This window comes from Thunnus maccoyii, chromosome 6 (genome assembly GCF_910596095.1).
Source record: "Thunnus maccoyii chromosome 6, fThuMac1.1, whole genome shotgun sequence".
Classification (NCBI taxonomy): Eukaryota; Metazoa; Chordata; class Actinopteri; order Scombriformes; family Scombridae; genus Thunnus; species Thunnus maccoyii.
Genome location: NC_056538.1, coordinates 21369893 through 21388935, shown reverse-complemented (window position 1 = coordinate 21388935; position 19043 = coordinate 21369893). Strand labels below are relative to the sequence as shown.

General features: G+C 40.4%; 3 protein-coding genes across 8 annotated transcripts in view; 1 reads left to right on the top strand and 2 right to left on the bottom strand.

Annotated features, from left to right (window-relative positions):
• The window catches only part of LOC121898608 (muscleblind-like protein 1), a 74306-nt gene extending 55546 nt beyond the window's left edge, over positions 1–18760 (bottom strand). For 3 of the 6 annotated variants that reach the window (XM_042413828.1, XM_042413832.1, XM_042413835.1), the window contains exon 1: positions 12827–12954. The gene's annotated coding sequence lies outside the window, so the exon portion shown is untranslated. Of the gene's footprint in view, positions 1–12826; positions 12955–18430 lie in introns of those variants that run through there. The other 3 variants (XM_042413829.1, XM_042413834.1, XM_042413836.1) reach the window with 3 other exon arrangements.
• LOC121898609 (succinate receptor 1-like) overlaps positions 1333–19043 on the top strand; it is a 43254-nt gene continuing 25543 nt past the window's right edge. The window contains exons 1-6 of the mRNA XM_042413837.1: positions 1333–1412; positions 2309–2383; positions 7066–7159; positions 7667–7796; positions 8455–9193; positions 11237–11339. Coding sequence (XP_042269771.1) covers positions 11260–11339 — 80 coding nt within the window. The 5' untranslated portion in view covers positions 1333–1412; positions 2309–2383; positions 7066–7159; ... (1 more) ...; positions 8455–9193; positions 11237–11259. The remainder of the gene's footprint in view (positions 1413–2308; positions 2384–7065; positions 7160–7666; positions 7797–8454; positions 9194–11236; positions 11340–19043) is intronic.
• On the bottom strand, positions 4168–5683 carry LOC121898611. Its single transcript, XM_042413843.1, has 2 exons — positions 4464–5683; positions 4168–4328 (listed from the first exon to the last, which is right to left on the bottom strand). Exons 1-2 carry the CDS (start codon positions 5123–5125, stop codon positions 4265–4267), a joined length of 726 nt encoding a protein of 241 aa, XP_042269777.1. The 5' UTR covers positions 5126–5683; the 3' UTR covers positions 4168–4264.

The window sequence follows — 19043 nt, the reverse complement described above, 5'->3', positions numbered from 1 at the left end:
TTTAGCCTCCAGTGACACCACTGCTGCTGAGTTACTGACTGTTATGTTAAAAGAATATAGATTAGAATATTCACAAATCGTGGTCTTCATGATGAAAAGTGGATCCTATTCATCAATGATAATCTACGAGAGATAATAATTGTGCGTGAGTTTGTGTACAATGTCAAGCCAGCACCACATTTTTTGCTTTAAGTAGCTGTGTATCCTTTAGTGCAAGCCACATGGAATTGCACTTTATTTCATCAAACTGCCTCTGTTAACACAAGCCACATTCAGCCCTGCATCTGAGAGCAGCACAGACGGAGAAAGAGAAGGAATGAGGAAGTCAACAGGAGCCAGAGATGGGAGCCATTTATTCACCTCGAATGACTTCCAGAAGAAGAAATAAAGGAGAAAAAGTGGAAGGAAAGAAGAAAAAAAACCAGGTTGCTACATGTTTGGTTTCCTATTGCTGACCTTTAAAAACAACAAACAGACAGAGACAAAAAGAGCAATGGTCAAACTTGCTTGAAAGAGAGAGGAAACAATTTGCCTTGAAACTAAATTGCCCAAGAGACAGAGTGTAAACTCTGGTCTATAATAAAAAAAAAATTAAAAAAAAGAAAACTTGTTGCTGTCTGCCAATCAGACAGTCCTGTTTGTTTAGGCGGTGAGTTGACAGTTCAGACATTCCTTAACTGTTACAAATTTCAGTGAAGGACTCAAAATCTCGTTTTTATGCTCTCTTCTAGTATGTTTGGAAATATAGTTGATTAGAAGCACAGGGATTATTGTAATTCAGTTAAAATGTAATTAGCAAGTTTATACAACAGATTAGAAGTCAGCGGTTTATCTGGTGCACCCTCGGAAAAGCAAAAGAAAAAAAGGGAAGGAAAGACGGAGGGAGGGAGGAGAAATTCAGTAATGCGAGAGGTTAAAGGGCGCTGACTGCAGCAGCAAAAAGCAGATGCTGGACGTTTCGTATTACACCGCATCACCGGCTGACCAGGACATCATCTATATACGACCTGAGCTGCCCTTTATACTGACAGGAGCATCGGGAAGAAGGGAGGGGTAGAGACTGTGAGAGACAAATTGAGTAAAGGAGACAAGAGGTGGTGACAGGGGAAGGGAAGAGGCTAAAGGAAGAGTGATTGGAGGCAAACAGGAGCAATTAGTACAAGTTGGAGGGAGACAGAGGTAGGTGTCTGGTAGTGAGAGGGGGAAACAAGGTGAATCCTGGCAGGTATAAAAGAGGATATAAGATGAAATAAGAGGGAAAAAAGTTGAATTTTCTTATCTTTCTTCATTTATCTTTCTCTGATCCCCACCTGTTCTCTGTTTCTATTTCTCTTCATGCATATTTCTCACTCTGTTTTCCACTTTTTCTCTCCCCAAATCTTTCTCCTTCTCGGAAATCTACGCACCTTCTGGTAAGCTGCACTCGTATGAGTATCATGTGACATAAACAACTTTGTGAACGTGGCTTGTCTTTTAATAGTAGCTGGCCTCATTTTATTCGCCCACTGTCTCTGCCCCCTCTATCGCTCCTCGCTGTCTCTCTTCTCGTTCCTTGTTCACACAACACCTTATGCTGCAGTACCACAGAAATGTGCTGCAAGGTCATCATCACCACGGCAACTAGAGAAACCATGTTTAAAGCAAGGACAAAGTGGTTAATGGTGTCAGGTCCTGCCTGATATCAGGCGGTTCAGAGGAAATCATCAAGTTTTCAAATGCCGCAATGAAATCTGAGCAGCATTGCTCAGTAGACAGTTTATTACCCAGTGCTGAGGCTAGAGCAGGAAGTTCTGGCTTTTCAATAACAAGAGACAATAGTTTTCACCAAATAGTTTTACTTAAATATTTATAACTCTACATATCTGGAGAGCTTCCTGTAAACAAATATGAAATATTTCGTAAACTTACTTTCTACTGTTTCTAAGAATGTTTAAGTATATTCTATAAAACTATTCTAAGTTTCACATTAAAAATCAGTACAAGAGTGTCATAGCCTGATTTCAGTCCTGAGCAGTGTTAATGTCATCTATGAAAATTATGACAAACAAATATTTGCTGACGACCTTTTTTTCCCATGTATGCTAAAACTAAATAAAAAGTAACATTTGAAAACAAAAACAAAGATGAAGCACATTAAAATTTTTGTACACAACAAAACAGAAATGTAAAAGACAGATTATTGCTGCTTGACCTGTTGCACAATAAGCAGCATCTTGCATTTCAGTGATGCTTTGTCTCTGCCAGTTATGTTACCTAACTTCACCGGTTTATAACAGATTTATGAAACTACAATCCTTCTGGAAATTAGGTAAGAAGACAGCAACAAAATAGATGGGACAAACTACAAAAACAGACAGTCCAGCGTGCCAACCATGATAAAAAGGTAAGCTAACGTTAATGTAACATTCTCAAGGGCTGTGGATGTGACTTTAATGTTATTGTCAGTCCCTATCTTTCCTCTCTATAGACTAGCAGCAGGAATTACTGCATGATTAATGTAGATGAAAATAAAATACTGGACCAAGGCTAGCTAGAAGAGACAGCGGGTCTTTCATTCTCTATAAATATATTTTTATACTCATCACTTAGCACTGTTCTGTTGGTGCACGCTGCAGAAATACTTGCTAGCATTATAATAATATTGTGAGATAGCGTTTTTTTCTTTTAGCCATGCTCACAGCATGGCTCTATACAACCCAGTCAACAGAATAAAACGTTGGCATTGTATGCTTCTGCAAACCACGGATACGTAGAATCTCTATATTTCAATGTTTCATTGTTGATCGCATTTTAAACTTTTCGTGTGTCATTTAACGCTGCATTAAATGGCTGTTTTTAGTTGAATAATTATGTTTTATGTTGTGAGAACACTGTGGTTAAGGTCTAGTTAGGTTTAGGCCCAAAAACCACTTGGTTAGGGTTAGGAAAAGATCATCATTTGGGTTATAATACCCAGTTTTGTCGCCAGAAAAACAGCTGCAAATGTCGCAACAACTCGCTAAAAATACCCAGTTTTGTCGATTAAAGGAGGAAGTGAGCAGTGGTCTTGATTAATGGTCTCTGCTGCTTGATACTTTGGCAACTGTCTAGCCCAATATGTCTCCTCCTAACATGGAAGTGCAGTCATATAGATGTCATCTGAACTATGTCACTTTCCCTATGATATGTATTGTAGAAATGTTGATATGCTACATATTGAATGTATTGAAATGTAGAGATTCAACATATCCGTGGTTTACAGAAACGTACAATGCCAACATTTTATTCTGGCGACTGGGCTGCTCTATGAATAGCAATGTCTGTCTGTTGGTTGGTTGGTCACTCCAACACTTTGCTCTAGACTGAAATATTTCAACAACTGGTGGTGGCATTGACATGAAAATTCGTACAGACATTCATGTTTCCCTTAGCATAAATTGTGCTAACTTTGGTGATCCGCTGACTTTTCATTCAGCACCATCATCAGATCAAAATTTTAATTTGTCAAAACTTTGGTTTATGACCAACCACATGCCTCAGCTGTACTTTTGTGAAGAGCTAATAGGCAAATGTTAGCAAGCCAATATGGTGAACTAAGATGGTAAACCTCAAACCTGCTAAACATCAGCATGTTAACATTGCTATTGTAAGCCTGTTAGTATGCTGATGTAGCATTTACCTCAAAGCTGTTGTTCCTAAGTACAGCCTCACAGAGCCGCTAGCATGACTGTAGACTCTTGCTTCTTTAAATACAGGTAATATTTAAGAGTGACATAACATCTTAATTAATGATGCAGAAATGGCTCATTAAGAAAATATGTCAACAAGTCACATGACAGTAATGTGTATAATGAGTGCTAATGGGATAACTTTCCATTTTACTTTAGCTAATATTGTACAAGTGAACAGCAAATTGCTTTTGGAGTCCGTAAATATCTAAGGTAAGGTGACCAGATTTCTGAAATGAAAACCTGGGCCATTTTCAGTCTGGCGGTCAATATATGATCAAAATATCCAATGTTATTATCTATGAAATAAAAAAGGGGGACAATTTGGGTTTCAAGTATTTTGACCATGGTAACTGTTGTACTGTAATAAACTATGCTACTTTGTAAACCATGTCAGACAATCATAGTTTACAGTAGCATGGTGAGTGAAGCTATAGTAAACACTGGAACACACAATAAAGAGAATGGTCAAACTACATTGGTTCAATACAGTGTATTTAATTATCTATACGTACAAGACAGAGAAGACAGACAAGCAACACTATCAGACTGACACACTAACAGACACACTGCAACAGAGAGACAAAACTATCAGACACACTAACAGTGGTCCCTGGTAGTCTGGGTAGAATAAGAGCAGAAGAGAACATGGGTAAAATTGAAAAAACAGAGGCAACAGTATATGTGAAATACTTAACAACATAATAAAGAAATATGATGATGAGATTGGTAAGTACACAATATACTTATACCAACCTAATCTGTATATTTCTCAGAAGAATTTTCTTCAGGATTGCTCTGTCTTCGGCCAGCTTCTCCATTAACTCCTGGCTGGGGAGGTTGACGTTTGTCTTCACAATAAGCATGGCCTTGATGGGAGGAACAGCAAAGCTATTTCTTGCTGCTGTCCATATATCATTCATTTGGGAGAACACTATCTCAACTGGTGCATTACTTCCAAGTAAGCACATGACAATAAACATTAATCTAGCCAGGTTAGTGTGTGGGATGTCATTCACTTTGAAGTGGGTAACCACCATGCTCCATCTCTGACTAAGTGGTGTCTCAGATGTTTTCCATTCTTCAAGAGATCCCCCCTTTAGGAAATCTTGCTGGCCAGTAACCTCGTCAAACAACGCATCCTCGTTGATGGTCACACTGGGGCATTTTTCTTGCAGTGTGGCTGCTGCCTTCTGGATCTCTTCGTGCTGTGGTTCGCTTTTTAAAAGGAGACAATGTAAATCTTTTAGATCATCTGTGTGCTTTCCCCATGCTTGCAAGTAGTTCACAGCCGTAGTGAAGAATGATTGGGATGTTTTGGGAAAGCTCTCTTTTGACATTGCTCCATTTTCCTCTAGCTCTCTCAGAAGTTCTCTGACCAAAACTGGAATGAAGTTGCCATCACGTCTTGCAGTCATCTCCCGCTGCAGAGCATTTTTAACTTTGGTATTCACTGACCCTCCCCAGCCTATTCAGTCCTCCAAATTTGGTATTTGTGTTGTCGGCAGAGAATGTCACAACTTTGTTTTCCAGATTAAATTTTTGGATGACCACCAGGACTTCAGCTCCACTTTCCTTTGCTGTTTCTCCTTTCAATTCAACAAAATCAAACAGTTTTGTTTCCACAGATGTGTTGCCATTATATAGGCTATCTTACAATAGCGGCTTTACATGTCCATGATTAGACGCATTAATGGACAGGTCTAGGTCGAGGTCATGTGTTACCAAAGTAGCTGCCCATGGTGCTAATACGTTACTTACAATGGCATCACATTTTGTCCTAGCACATGTAAACTTTGGCTCATAAATTGGGGCGTATAAATGGAAATTCTCTCATCATGTTGTCATTAAAATGGCATTTCCGTTTCTTGGAAATAGCCATTGTACCTCCTCTGTCTGCTCTTCTTCACTCTTCTTGTGTCACTCTTTTTACTCTCAACTTTTTCTTCTCCTCCAGTCTTTCTCTTCCTCTTTTCTTCATTTATCTTCCTTCTCTTTCTTCCTGTCCTTCTCTTAACCTTTCCACCTCATTCTTCTACAGTCTCCTCATTTCACTCTTTTTACTGCCTTAATTTTTCCTTGTCACTCTCTTCTCCTTCCTCTCCAATCTTTAATAATAAATAGTACACTATTAGATAAAATACTTAGGTTAACAGATTCTAACTGCTTGCCTCATTTTGTATTCTATCTCAAAAACATTGTTTGGAATAATAAATTGGCAGGCTCTGTAATTATATCTTCACCTTTCCTCCTCTATCTCCTTCACTCTTCTTACTATCCAGTCTTCCTCCTCTCCTTCCTCTCCACTCCCTAACAAAACATTATGCTAATATTATCCATGAAAATTTCAAAATATATTTTCACACTACTTATTATAATGCCAAACCATTAAAATTATACAAATAAGTAATAAATAATAAGTACAGATAAATATTTTTATAATTAATTGTGCATTCATTTTATATAATCATATTTTCAAAATAGCCTGTCCACTGTATGTTTACATGTGAATGTTTTTTAATCTAGCTAGCATGACAGTAGCTAGCTAACCTAGTTAGCTAACTTAGGGTATTTAAAGGCCATTTAAAACCTTATAGAGCTGATCTATCTATCTACATAATAAATTGTGACATTATAACATCACTAGCTAGGATCTCAAATGATTGTAACTTACTCAATTCATTCATTCAATTTCAATTTTTATTTATATAGCACCAAATCATAACATAAATCATAACTAAAGTTATCTCAGGGCACTTTTCGCATAGAGCAGATCCAGACCATACTCTTTAATTTATAGAGACCCAGCAATTCCCTGATGAGCAAGCACTTGGCGACAGTGCTTCTCATGGCGACAACTTACCTGGCTTGAAAAGATGTTTGTGGTGATGTTGTGGATTCACGTGACACTTGCTAGCTAGTTTTCTCTAAAATTGCCACGAGCAAGTAGTTAGTAGAAGAAGAAGAGTGATATGAAGCCGCTATAGCAAGCAGCCTCCTCTGTTGGCCAAAACAAGTACAACGCAATTGAGACATCAACCAGTAGGCTCTGCTGCCTGGCCTTTCTTGCCACGTAAAATATTATTTCACTTTGTGGTCTGTTTTTAACGTACAGTTCAAGACAGGGACATATCCAGGGACAGCTCCAGCCAGGGACAGCCCATCAAAAACTGTCTTTGGGACTGTCCCTGGAAAACAGGGACTTCTGGTCACCCTAATCTAAGGCACAATAAAAACTTTTCCTTTTTTCTCCACTTAAACTGCTCAGGAAAACTGAGTGATGGACATCTGTGTGACATTAAATACCTTGCTGAAGGGACAACCGAATAAATAATGCTCACATGCCAATCCCCTACAGGCTTAAGATATGATCCAGCAGTCTCCGGTTGAGTGCTGGTCATTCTGAAATGATACTCCATTACGATGATGTTTCTACAGATTGTACCATCAGGGTAATCTTACACACACACACACACATTAGTATTGACCACAAACCATGACACAGCAGATCTGCATCATCTACAAAGCATACACAACAGTAGAGAAGAACGGAAGGTCAGCCAGTGCATTTATATTCAGGACACAAGCATATGAGTAATATGTATGCATATGAACAACATCAACTATCTCTCTCATGTGTTCACTCTGTCTCTCACACACACACACAATCTATGACTCCCTCCTTCAGCTGTAAGACAAACAGAGGGGAGGGGAGACGATGAGGGCAGTCAAGTGGCACGTGTGCAAGCTGTCGTCTGCACTGTGATATCAGTGCAAGTGTTTAAACAGCCTGATGCACATAGAGATGGGGGGTGGGGTTGGGGGTTTGGGGAGATAGTAGACATCCACACACACAGAGATGTGAGATAATATACATTTAGATACATGATTACCTATTTGTGCATGCATGTATTGTGACATGCATTTTGCTTGTTTTTTTACTCCTATCTCCTCTGCAGTGTGGATACCTAGCTGTGGTAGTGCCAGTGTGGTGTAATGCAGCGGCAAAAACGGTGTCACTGAGTTCATGGACATAAACCAAGCCACTGCCAGACCAGTCTGCTCCTCTCAGGAATAGCAATGGAGGAGGTGTGTGTATGAGAATATATATGTGTGTGAGAGTGTGGGTGGGAGGGTAGATGAGAAAGATTGGAAAACAGAGAGAATGAGAGAGAGAGTTAGATGGAAAGACAGACAGACAGGGTGAGAAACAGACTGATTGATGGAGAGGAGACATCCCAGGGATATAGATGTAATAGGTGGAAGGGAGGCAGACAGATGCCCGTGAAAAAGTAGTCTGCCCACTTTGAAATAAGCTGCCTTGTGTAAATTTATGACCTCCGCATGTGGCATTTCAAGCACGGGGCCTTTATCAGACACATACGCAGTCTTTACTTTTTTACTTTCCCCGACTCTCCTTTGCTCATACATGCAGACATACAGTATACAGATATAGACAAATAGGTAGACAGAGGGGAGGTAGAGATGGCATGGCCTGAGATAGACAGAGTGGAGATATTCAGCATGCAGGACACCAGCATATAAAGACAGAGACAGATGCAATTTATGACAACTTGAGCCACGGACAATCCTTGACAGGAGATGGCTCAGTAACAGCAAGATGATCACTGATTAAGCTGAATGGCTGAAAACCTCAATAGCAGAATTGTTGTATAGATTATTAAAGTCCGATGAAGATAATTAACACTAATGAACTGGCCTTCTGTGAATTTTTGTCATTCTTCAGTCTGGTATTTTAGATCAAATCAGGAAATACCAAAGGAGTGGATGTCAGTTAATCACAACCACACACACATGAAGAGCAGAATCCCTGACTCATCATCAGAGCAGAACTGGGCCAAACAGGACTCCCTAAAAACTTGGTATTTCACCTGGATGGGTGTGGTTTTGCAGGACATAGCAGTGCACACGCTTCTGCGAGCTCCGTGACCGTCTCAGCCCGTGCTCGTAGTGCACGTTCATTGGTTTTCCATGATGGACGGTGAGTTACGCTAGTTTTGTACAAATAATATAGGTTACTACATTTAATTTGCACTATCCAGTCATGCTAACATAAGAATGTCATAACATGTACCAGTTATTTGTGCAGATGTTTGTCATATATGAACATATACATAATATTCTGTTAAAGTATTAATTTGTATATTTGGTCTCAAGTGTGTACATGGAAATAATTCTGGTGGGTGCCTTGTCAGGCCATCCGGCCTGAGCATCTTTATGTAAGATAGGGCCCTCAGTTACTTTTATTGACATGTTTTGACAAATACTAAAAATCCAAATTATGAGACCCAAGGAGTTGCAACATGCACTGCCTCTGGTGATTGCACCAATTGAAATGTGGATTGGTGAGGAGTTCCCAGACTTTTCCATGCTAAGGACTCTCAAATAGAAAGAACAGAAACCCTTTGGTGAGGAACTCTATGCTATGTCCAGAGGAGGTATCCTACTGCTGGCAATAGAAGTAGGTAAGTGATTAAGGTAGCGTGTATTTGGTCTGAGACCTGGGAGATGATGAAAATAAATTGTACTATGATAACCTGTGTCCACCTTTGTAAGCACACAGAACAAAAATCCTGAATTGTTTTGGTTTAATGAAAATGAGAAGTTGGACTGAGTGGCAAAGTATGGGCTAGTTTTATTTCTAAAGCTTGGATAATTAGGCAAACTAGACTGAATAATACACAAATACAATATGAGATCAGTTTATTTGATGCATGTCAAGTATGAAGGCATACATAATATACTATTCATGTTTTCCTATAATTTGTATATTTGGTGTCACACCTATATGGAAACTGATAGTCTGCCATGTAAGCTCGTTTGGGCATCTATTGATGCAAGATAGTACATTGATATCAGAATACAGACCTCCATCTGAGTAGATTTTTGTTGTTGGACATAATTTAGTATATCAAAATGTCAATATATTTTAGCACTATTTACTTGTACATATATTCCAGTATAACGTTATGATGGTCAATTTGAGAATTTATCAACAGTCTGGTAAAAGTCATTTGAAAATCTCCAGGGCTCTAGTTGCGGTTGCAGCCATGCCAGCAGTGCCAGGAGCAAAAATTTAAGTGTATCTATCTTCATAAATCGATGAGTGAAAAAAAAATCATCTCTGTTTGAAATTACAATTAGGCGTTAGGTCTCCTGTAGGTTTAATATTGGGGTTGAGGCAAAGATTAGGTTGATAAACAACTTAGGTTACCAAAAAGTGACGAGACGATCCAAAGTGAGCCGATGACAACGTGCATCAGGCATGCAACACTTTGTGTGATGCAGGGCAAAGGCACCGCCCCCGGGTGAAATACCAAGTTTTTAGGGAGTCCCTTGGCCAAACGGCGGATAATCTGTACTCTTCAGCTGTCTATGACCAGTGATTCAGTTTGACACCTTAATCTGTGGAAATCACAGAGGGCTGCTCTGTGGAGCCAAGTGTATTTACTATAGATTACATCTTCCACTAGTGTGCATTAGTCCAGTGACAGCTTTGCAGACTGCAGGGAAAACAGCAATCATACACCATTGACTGACTCACTGTGATTTTGCCACTCACCAAATGGCCTCGTAGGACTCCCCCAACCATTTGTCTGAGTGACTGACTGTCTATCTATCTGCCGGTTACATGCTCTGTGTTGAATTTCTGAAGCATGAGGCTCAAAGTCATCTCCAGTCACCTTCCCCTGCCATAACCTTGATCAGAGCTTTCGCCCCATTTTCTTACTTGATAATTGAATAATGTAAATCAGGATGGAGGCATGCTCATGTCATTATGCACATACACACACACACACACACACACACTACTCATCTGCATGCAACAGACTGCCCTGTGCCTGCTGAGGACAGCAGGGAGATGACATCACTTCCAAAGATTAGTTGAAGGATGGAAAGAGAAGGTGGGGGAGGAAAACCATAATTCCTCTTTTTTTTAATCGATACAGTCAAAAGCAGGTAAAGCATGCATCCTCTCACTCCCCATCCATTAGAGTCTCTTTCTTTTCTCTCACATACACACAGTTGTTTAGTCGGGATATGTGTGCTGTGAAATTCAGTATGTATGAGTGCCTCTGCGCTCTTGCTGTTCTATACTCTAATGACCGTGTAGATCTGCCTTCTCTGATCTGCAGAGAAGCTTTTCCATCCCACGAAGAGTCAGACGAAAGAGAAATACAGTGAGCCATAAAAAAAAAACAAAAAACAAAAACAGAAAGACGCAAAGAATAAGACAGACAGCTGCAGAGAGAGACAAAGACAGAGAGGGATGAGGAACCCGAAGAGGTAGAAGTGTTCAGATTAGTGGGTGAGAAGAGGGCGTGTATGTGAAACAAGAGAGGAAATATAGACGGACATGGTGTCTACGACAGGATCAATTTGGTGAATAATGACATGAGAGCTCAAACTGCAGTATTAACTGTTGTTAGAAAGAATTTGTGTTTGCCCTTCTGTAAATATTTCCATCAGCAATCAGCCAACTCGACTCCTTCTACTCCAAAATTTAGGTGCTTACTTTCACTTGTGACAGATGGAGGGAGGAGGAAAAGGGACCCACAATAACATCTCTCTGCTGTGCTCCTGGAGCTGCAATGAAGTCTGCAACTTAAGGTACTATCGATGCAAATCTAAAACTGGTAAATGGAGTCACACTGAGCTTATTAGACGAGGAACTGCAGGCAGCAGGCACGTGTTTCAGTTTGGGTGAACCCGCAACATGTCATCAAAGTAAGTGACACCTTCTGGCAAACCCTCCTGAGACATGTAGGCAGACAGGTGAATGAGAGAGTGATAGATGCGGTGCGGAAAATTTGCATCATAGACTCCGATCACAGTTACAGCACCGAGCAGGTGTCCGAACCGTATGGAAATGTGGCAAATGAGCGGTGCATGTTTAGAAGATTAATTGAAAAATGTCGAGACTCCAAAGTTAATGTATTCTAGACCACACTCGACCTATTCCAGTGATTTAACTTTTAATGCAAAGCAAACAAGAGTGAAACCCTGCTTATATTCAATATCCAAAATTCCAGGTTTTAAAGAGACTATGTTTATTATATTATTTTCTCCAAATGGTTCTGTATTTAGCATAGGCTTTTATAATTCTATCATGTTGTTGCCCCCCACCCTACTGACAAATAAAACCACCCACATTAAGAAATTGTCAGGAAAACACTGACAAAATATAACAGCCTATATATACATGACTTAATTATAGCATCCATTTACTATCTGAATGTATACACAAACTTTACTAAGGATTATAAAGCCACTTTAACCAAATTATGTTCACTTTTTTGGCCTTTATACAGCATGCAAATGTCAGTGATGATTTATTTTGTGTGTGTACATGCGTGTGTGTATTTGCGCTTGTGTGTCAGACTGGCGCAGACAGCCCGGGTAACGCAGGAGTTTAATCATTTCCTGAGGGCAGCTGTAGTGTAAACAGTAGTCCTGTCATTATACAAGGGGGAGTGTAAAGCCGTTCATATGTGTAAGTGTGTGTCTGAGTGAGTGAGTGTGTATGTGTGTGTTTTCATTCATTCATCCATAAATGTGAGTGAATATTTTAGCTTTAGTGTTAACAGTAGGAGTCACCCAACGGGGATTTCAGTGTAGTCCAACTGAAGGAGGAGAGCATGTGAGAAACTGAGAGAGACAGAGTGAAGTCTGCCAGAAAAGAGAGTGTGTGTCAGTGTGTGTCTTTGTGCGCGAGTGTTGTGAGCGTTAACTACTCTGCGGAACATTAAACACTAACGTTACCCATTCTTTCGTCTGCTCAGCTCTTTTCCACATTAAAACTGTCCCGCCTCAAACAACCACACATTAGCAGTGAAGCACGGTGGCCATCTGCATATGTACACACACACACACACACACAAACAGACATATAAATTACTCATACAAACACACATGAATACACCACAGTCAATATCCAGATGGTGAATGATAATTCCAAAAGCGATATGGCAGAAAATGTAAGCAGCAAACTCACTCATTAGTGACTAAACAAACACAAAGTAATGCCTGTACACACACCTCACACACACACACACACACACACACACACATACACAAAGTAAACAGCAAAGACTTACTGTGTCTCTGCAAGGACTCATCTGACTGCTGCTGAGGGGAGAATGGAAAGTGAAAACCTCATGCTTGCTTCGCGGCACTCCTCTCTTTCACTCCCTCCGTCACTGCCCCCTCCTCCCTCCTTTTTCCTTCGCTTTCTCCCTCCCCTGCCTCTTTTCCTTCCTCCTCCTCCTTCTCCTCTTCCTCCCTCCCTGTCCTTCACTCCCTCACTCTCTCTCTCTCTCTCTCTCTCTCTCCCTCCTTCCCTCTTGGCAGAGCCCTACTGTATTCAGATACACCCGTCTCCATATAAGGCTGCACAGCTAAACATGTCACACATAATTTATCCACAGCAGGCTGCAAGTTCACCTTTCACAGCTCGCGCTTGGATCGTATGCAGAAGAGGGAGGAGAGGAGAGGGGAACTTAACTCAGACAAACTTCTACTGTCAACAGCCACGTTCCCACAATTTCACACTGCGTTATAGTGTGTGTGTGTGGGTGTGTGTGTGCATGTGTGTATGTTAACAAATGCTGACAATCAGACTGTGAAAATGCTACCGGAGACCAAAAATGCAATTCACCTGCACTGTTCCAACACCTCCCTCTCCCCCCACTTTCTTCCTCCCTGTCTCTCCACCATCTGTATCTGCAGGCAGTAAATCTCATACAGATGCTGTTTGTGAGACCTGTCCACCTGCACGCCCCCTTCTCTCCCTCCTTCCTCTCGCCTCATCTGTGCTACTACCTTTATAAAACATGACTGACAGGAAAAGAGAGAGAGAGTAAAACTGCAAGGCAAATAAAAATGAAGGAGGGTTAAATAGAGAAATAATGACAGGAGGAGTTAATTGATTTTTGGTCTGTGATTGAAGCAGGGAGGTGCAGCGTGAGTGAGAGAGCACAAGATGGGTGAGATAAAAATAATATGTCAACAAATAAGACGCCATCCTGGATGATGTCTGGTTGCAGCTGTGAGAATCAGCGCAATTCCCTCTGATAATGTGTCAGGTTTTGCACATCGATAGCTTTAGAAATACATGCTTGCTGACCTCTCCTCTACCTCCTCTACTTCCTTTGGCTGAGTTTTTCAACTCAAAGCCTTTATACTGCAAAAAAAAAAAAAAAAAATGGAAGAGAAATGCACCATGCAGATAACGGCTGTGGTGAAGAGAGAGAGAAAAAAGAAAAGCAGAGAATAGAGAGAAAGAGCGATTGGGAATAATAATAGCTGCACTTGAGTAGCAGCGCTATATTGTAGCTTTCTCCTCCCTCCTCCACAGCTTCAGTCCACTCACAGGACAGCAAGAGTCACAGCTCTGTTGCCATGGTGTCTAACTCCATCAAACACTACGTCAGGTGCGTATGTGTGTGTGTGTGTGTGTGTGTGTGTGTGTGTGTGGAGGTGTGTGTGTATGTGTCAGGTGGGTGTTACCAAGTGACTCAGAGCCACATCACTGACTTGTGGCTGCAATATATCAGGTTGTTTGGAATCTATCACTGTATTGGCTTGTGTGTGCATGTGTGTGTGTAAGAGTGTAGGGGTGTTGATTGAGCAGCAGCCTGCAGCCTGCCTTCAAAATCACATATGATGAATGTCTGTTCTGCTCTAAGTGTTAATGTTTAGCTTTTGCTTCTGTAAATATTTATTCATTCGTTCATAGAGTCAAAGCAACGCACTACAGACGCCAGTAATATGGAATTTCGATTTTAGAGCTGGCAAGTCACTGTCCTGTGCCCAAAAAAGGCCCTATAGTTGTCTTCCAGGATTATGCGGAAATGGGAACTGGATTTAGTGTGTACATGTCATGTTGTGATCGTTTAGAATACAGATGGACTCTAAAAATACAGGATGTGATAGCACTTTTCTCTGGAAAAACATCTGTCTGTGTTACACTCTTTAAAGAAAGATTTATTTTTTTCTTGCCCTACTGAGAGCTCAGATGTCAGACACACATTCAGAGTCCTGCTCACGATCACTTCAGTAGGTTAACTGCTTTCCCACATGTGCCATTGTAATAAGCGATGTGGTGGCAAGAACCATTCAAAGTATTCATACTCCATCATCACTGGAAGGTCTAACATTTTAAAATTTTATTTAAAACAGCATTACTTTTCTGGCCACTTGGAGTCAGCGCAACAAATTGTAAGCACAACGTTGATATATACACTGATTGGCCACTTCATTAGGTACACCTGTGCAACCTAATGCAGCTCTGCCATAAACTGTACATTTACGAAGCTTATACATCAGTTTTGGTTAGCATTGTCAGAAAGGTGATAATTCTACTTTATGTTTATTATTGAGGTCCTAGTAGGTGGTTGTGGTGTACTGGGGTGAATTATATTGAATGGTGTTCCTAATATTTTGTCCACTCCATTAACATACATGAGGGCGGTAAAATATTAGGAACAATTTTACTGTATATCATGTTATATTATATTATTGGAGTATTATTACTGTTGCATTAACATGTAAACAGCATTTTGTTATTGTAGCTATTATTGTAGCTTGTCGAGATGGAGCTAACCTAAACTATTTTATATACTGTTAGGTTGTTTCATTTACAGTATAACAATGCATAGTTTTTTATATGCTCAGAGCTTGAGAATCTGAATCTGCAGAGTACTCTTTCCTCCAAAAACGTAGCAAAGTAGCATAAAATACTGTAAATACTGTAAATACTCAAGTAAGTGCCTCAGAATTTCTCTTAAGTACTTGTAAATGTAAGTAAATGTACTCTCCACCACTGGTGATGTGCTTCTCGTCTTAAAGGAGAGACACAGTGATCAAGAAACAAGGCACAGTGAAAGGTTTTGGATGCAGATAATTGCTGCAATCGCAGATAATTTAATGCACGCTAAGGATCCTGCCCACTGTTCTGCTGATGTGTGCGGAGAAGAGAACGAGAAAGCACGTTCCAGGCGCTGCTTTCTAACACAAACCAGTGCCACACAAGCCTTAACATCCTGGTTCATTGTGATCATATCAAAAAGAGGCCATAACTCCATGAACATGTTCAACTCTTGTGTTCCACATCATTAAAGCCAGGAATGAGGAAAAAAATTGAGAAAAAGAACAGAGAGAGGAGGAGCTGAAGTTGGACGAGAAGATCTGGATCCATATATCACCTTTGATCCATGCTGCTAAGCGAAGCCAGAGCTGGACCGACAGCAAAAGAATATCTTCTGGAGAACCTCAGGGTTCTTACCGAATGGAAAATCCAGCAGGGCGACCCAGTGTGAGTCTGTGAGGTTTTCAACATTCATAACAGACCTCTGCTCTATTGTTGAGTATCTAAGGTCAAATCATTGAATTGATCATCTTCAAACAATAGCAGCTATTTTAATCTTTTAAAACTGCACGACCTCACAGCACCTATGTCCTTCCCTTCACTATGAACAGCTCAGAGTACTAGTAGCAACATAATGTGAAGCCCCAGGATGTGACCTCACCACACGAGGATGGAAAATCTGGAAATCTGTCAACACAAAGCTCTATAACAGACCAGCAGTGGAATATCTGAATGACCATTGTTTGAAATCCTCCTAAACTCTGAAACTAATCATTGGTGGAGGTCTGGTATTACCAATGTTATTCAGTGCAAAGTTGGAGCAAACCAACAACCACTTTTTCCCATTTTTTTTTTAACTTATAACTTAAAACAGACATACTTCCCTCTGCTTTTTCATTCCGCTTCAACTGGAGCTCAATAAGAGCTCATGCACATGCTTTCAAGAACACATTAAACACCCAGATGACTATACACACACATACATGTTCACGCACACATTCACTTTTATCAGGCAGCTTTGAGTCTCCAGAGCACCAAAGCTGAATTATTACAGAGCGGGGGCAGATATATAGATGCTACTGTCACATAGGTGTCTGGTGGATAATTCTATCAGGCGACAACACAGATAGTGAAGGGGGGGCTCTTAATGAAAGGAGCCATAATGAAAAAGAGGACCCTCTCCATTTTGAGTTTTGACAGGTGGATTTCTGCAGGGGAAGAGCAGAAAGAAGCGGTGCTCTGTCTGCGCTAAATGGAGACAAACTGAATATTCAAAAGATTTTTTTTTTTTTTTTGCCTGATCTGCATTATGGCTTTTTTGCATTTTATGTCCCAAGCCGCAAAGCTCTTTGCATAGTCCGTTACAGTGTTCAGTATAAACAGCTTCCCACGTCCACATAATACACTCTGTCAGAAGGTGAAAGATATACCAGTAAAACAATCTTCAAGCTCCTTTGAGACTTGTTTGTGAAATTATTTGGAGCTGTATTTTATTTAAAAGCTGTATTCTGAGATAAGATAACTCAGGGGTCAGTATGAACAGCTGACATTTAAATTATGTCCTTTTGGAATTAAGGTTTAATTTAAAAATCATGAAGTTTTATTTGAAAGCTATTTTTTCCCTCTTAGCCCTTATTTTGACCTTCCATTGTTTCTCCACATGACAGTGTTGAAACATTAGTTCTCAAAGGGATCCCAGGGTGGAGAACTGAAATTTCCCATTTGAGTCCTGAGGTAATAAAGTTTAAGAGCCCCTGCCCTAAGCTGCTGCAATCGCACTTTCCAGCCTGCCTGTGTCTCTGGCGCAACAGATACGGTCACAAGCCTCTGTGGCCGTTAAACCACAGAATGACCCGTAAGGAGGAGCCACGCTTTTACCCACCAATCAGCTTTCACTAATGTCACTGCAGATGACTCAAAAAAACAGGCTTTGCTTTTGAGGAATTTGTAGTGTCTTGAACCAAGCTACTATATTTTTAATTCTGTAAAGAAAGAACTTTAGAAACTTAATCCTAAAATGCCTCATCGATGATTGTTGTTATCAGAGTATAACTCAATATGGATCATTAGATCAAGTTGTTTTTTGACTTGGCACATTAGGCTTATATTTTAAATGACCTAATTAGTCTCACTTTAGCGTTACATGAAGCAAATTAGACAGAATCAATGCAACGTTAACTTGATGTTTTGCAATTAAGCCTTTAAAACTTAATTTTATATATTAATGCTGAATTGCTATTACTTTTGTTAAACGTTATTTGGAAATATTAATATTATTATAACTATTTAGTATCATAAAGGTACTGCACTGTATACATTGTACACGAAAATGTAAATAGCCTTCAGAATAATAAGTGAATGCTGTAGAATTCCATATCAGTAGTCTTTCCCTAAAAGTTAAGCTGTGCACACCAGCATTCACATGACATAACTACATGCAAAACAGTTCCAGTGTATTCAAATCAGTAGCTGTTTAGACAGTATCTGTACGCTGGAAGGATGTAAAACTGTCCAAAAAAACCCCCAACAAAACAGACAAAAACTAACACATATCCCACATGCATATCAGCTGTTTCAAATCTTCTCTCTAATATAAATCATGCTTTTGAAAAATCCCAAACTCAAATATTTACAAGTAAGAAAAAATACAGCAGCAATCACCAGCAACAGGCAGGGAAGTTGTCGGAATCATAACATGTCAAATATTAATGACACCCTGTCGTCTGGATAGAGAACTCTCCCCTCTCCTCCTTTCAGAGGCAGTAACAGACAGACAAGCAGATCATCATGTAAACCCAGAAGCCGTCCAACGGACACAGAAGGGCTGCCTTACCTGCCAGGTTGTCTGTGTGTTTCTCCTGCACTCGGTCTGGATGTATGAGTGAGTGTGTGCTCACACACAATCCCCTCCGAACAGGAACTGATGAATCTGCACGACTTCAGCCCTGCAGCGTGCAGTGCATTATGGGGTTTCAGTCTCTCTCTCTCTCTCTTTCTCTCTCTGCTGTGTGTGTCTCTCTCTCTCTGTTGGCACAGTGTTAGAGGGGGATGTCCTCGCCTTCTGTCTGGAGAGAGGAGGGTGAACTCACACGCGCTGTGTCCACACACATACACACACAATGCAGAAGAAGCCTCATGATGACGACCGCCGCGGCTCTGGTTGCCCTGGCAACAGCCTCCCTCCCTCCCTCCCCCCTCTACTGTAGCTCTTCAGTCTCTCTCTCTCTGTATTCTGTTTAAATAGTGAAATAGAATGGAACAAAACAAAATGTTTCACAAACTGCATTCACTCTACTTGCCTCTACTTCTTCTATTTAACATTTACTCAGAGCCTGAGCTAGCTCGCTAACACAGAAGTGAGGAAAGGTCACGTGATCACTAACTGTTGCTTCTGCCTTGTGAGATAAAGAGAGGGTGGTGTATAGTGAGAGAGACACAGATACAGT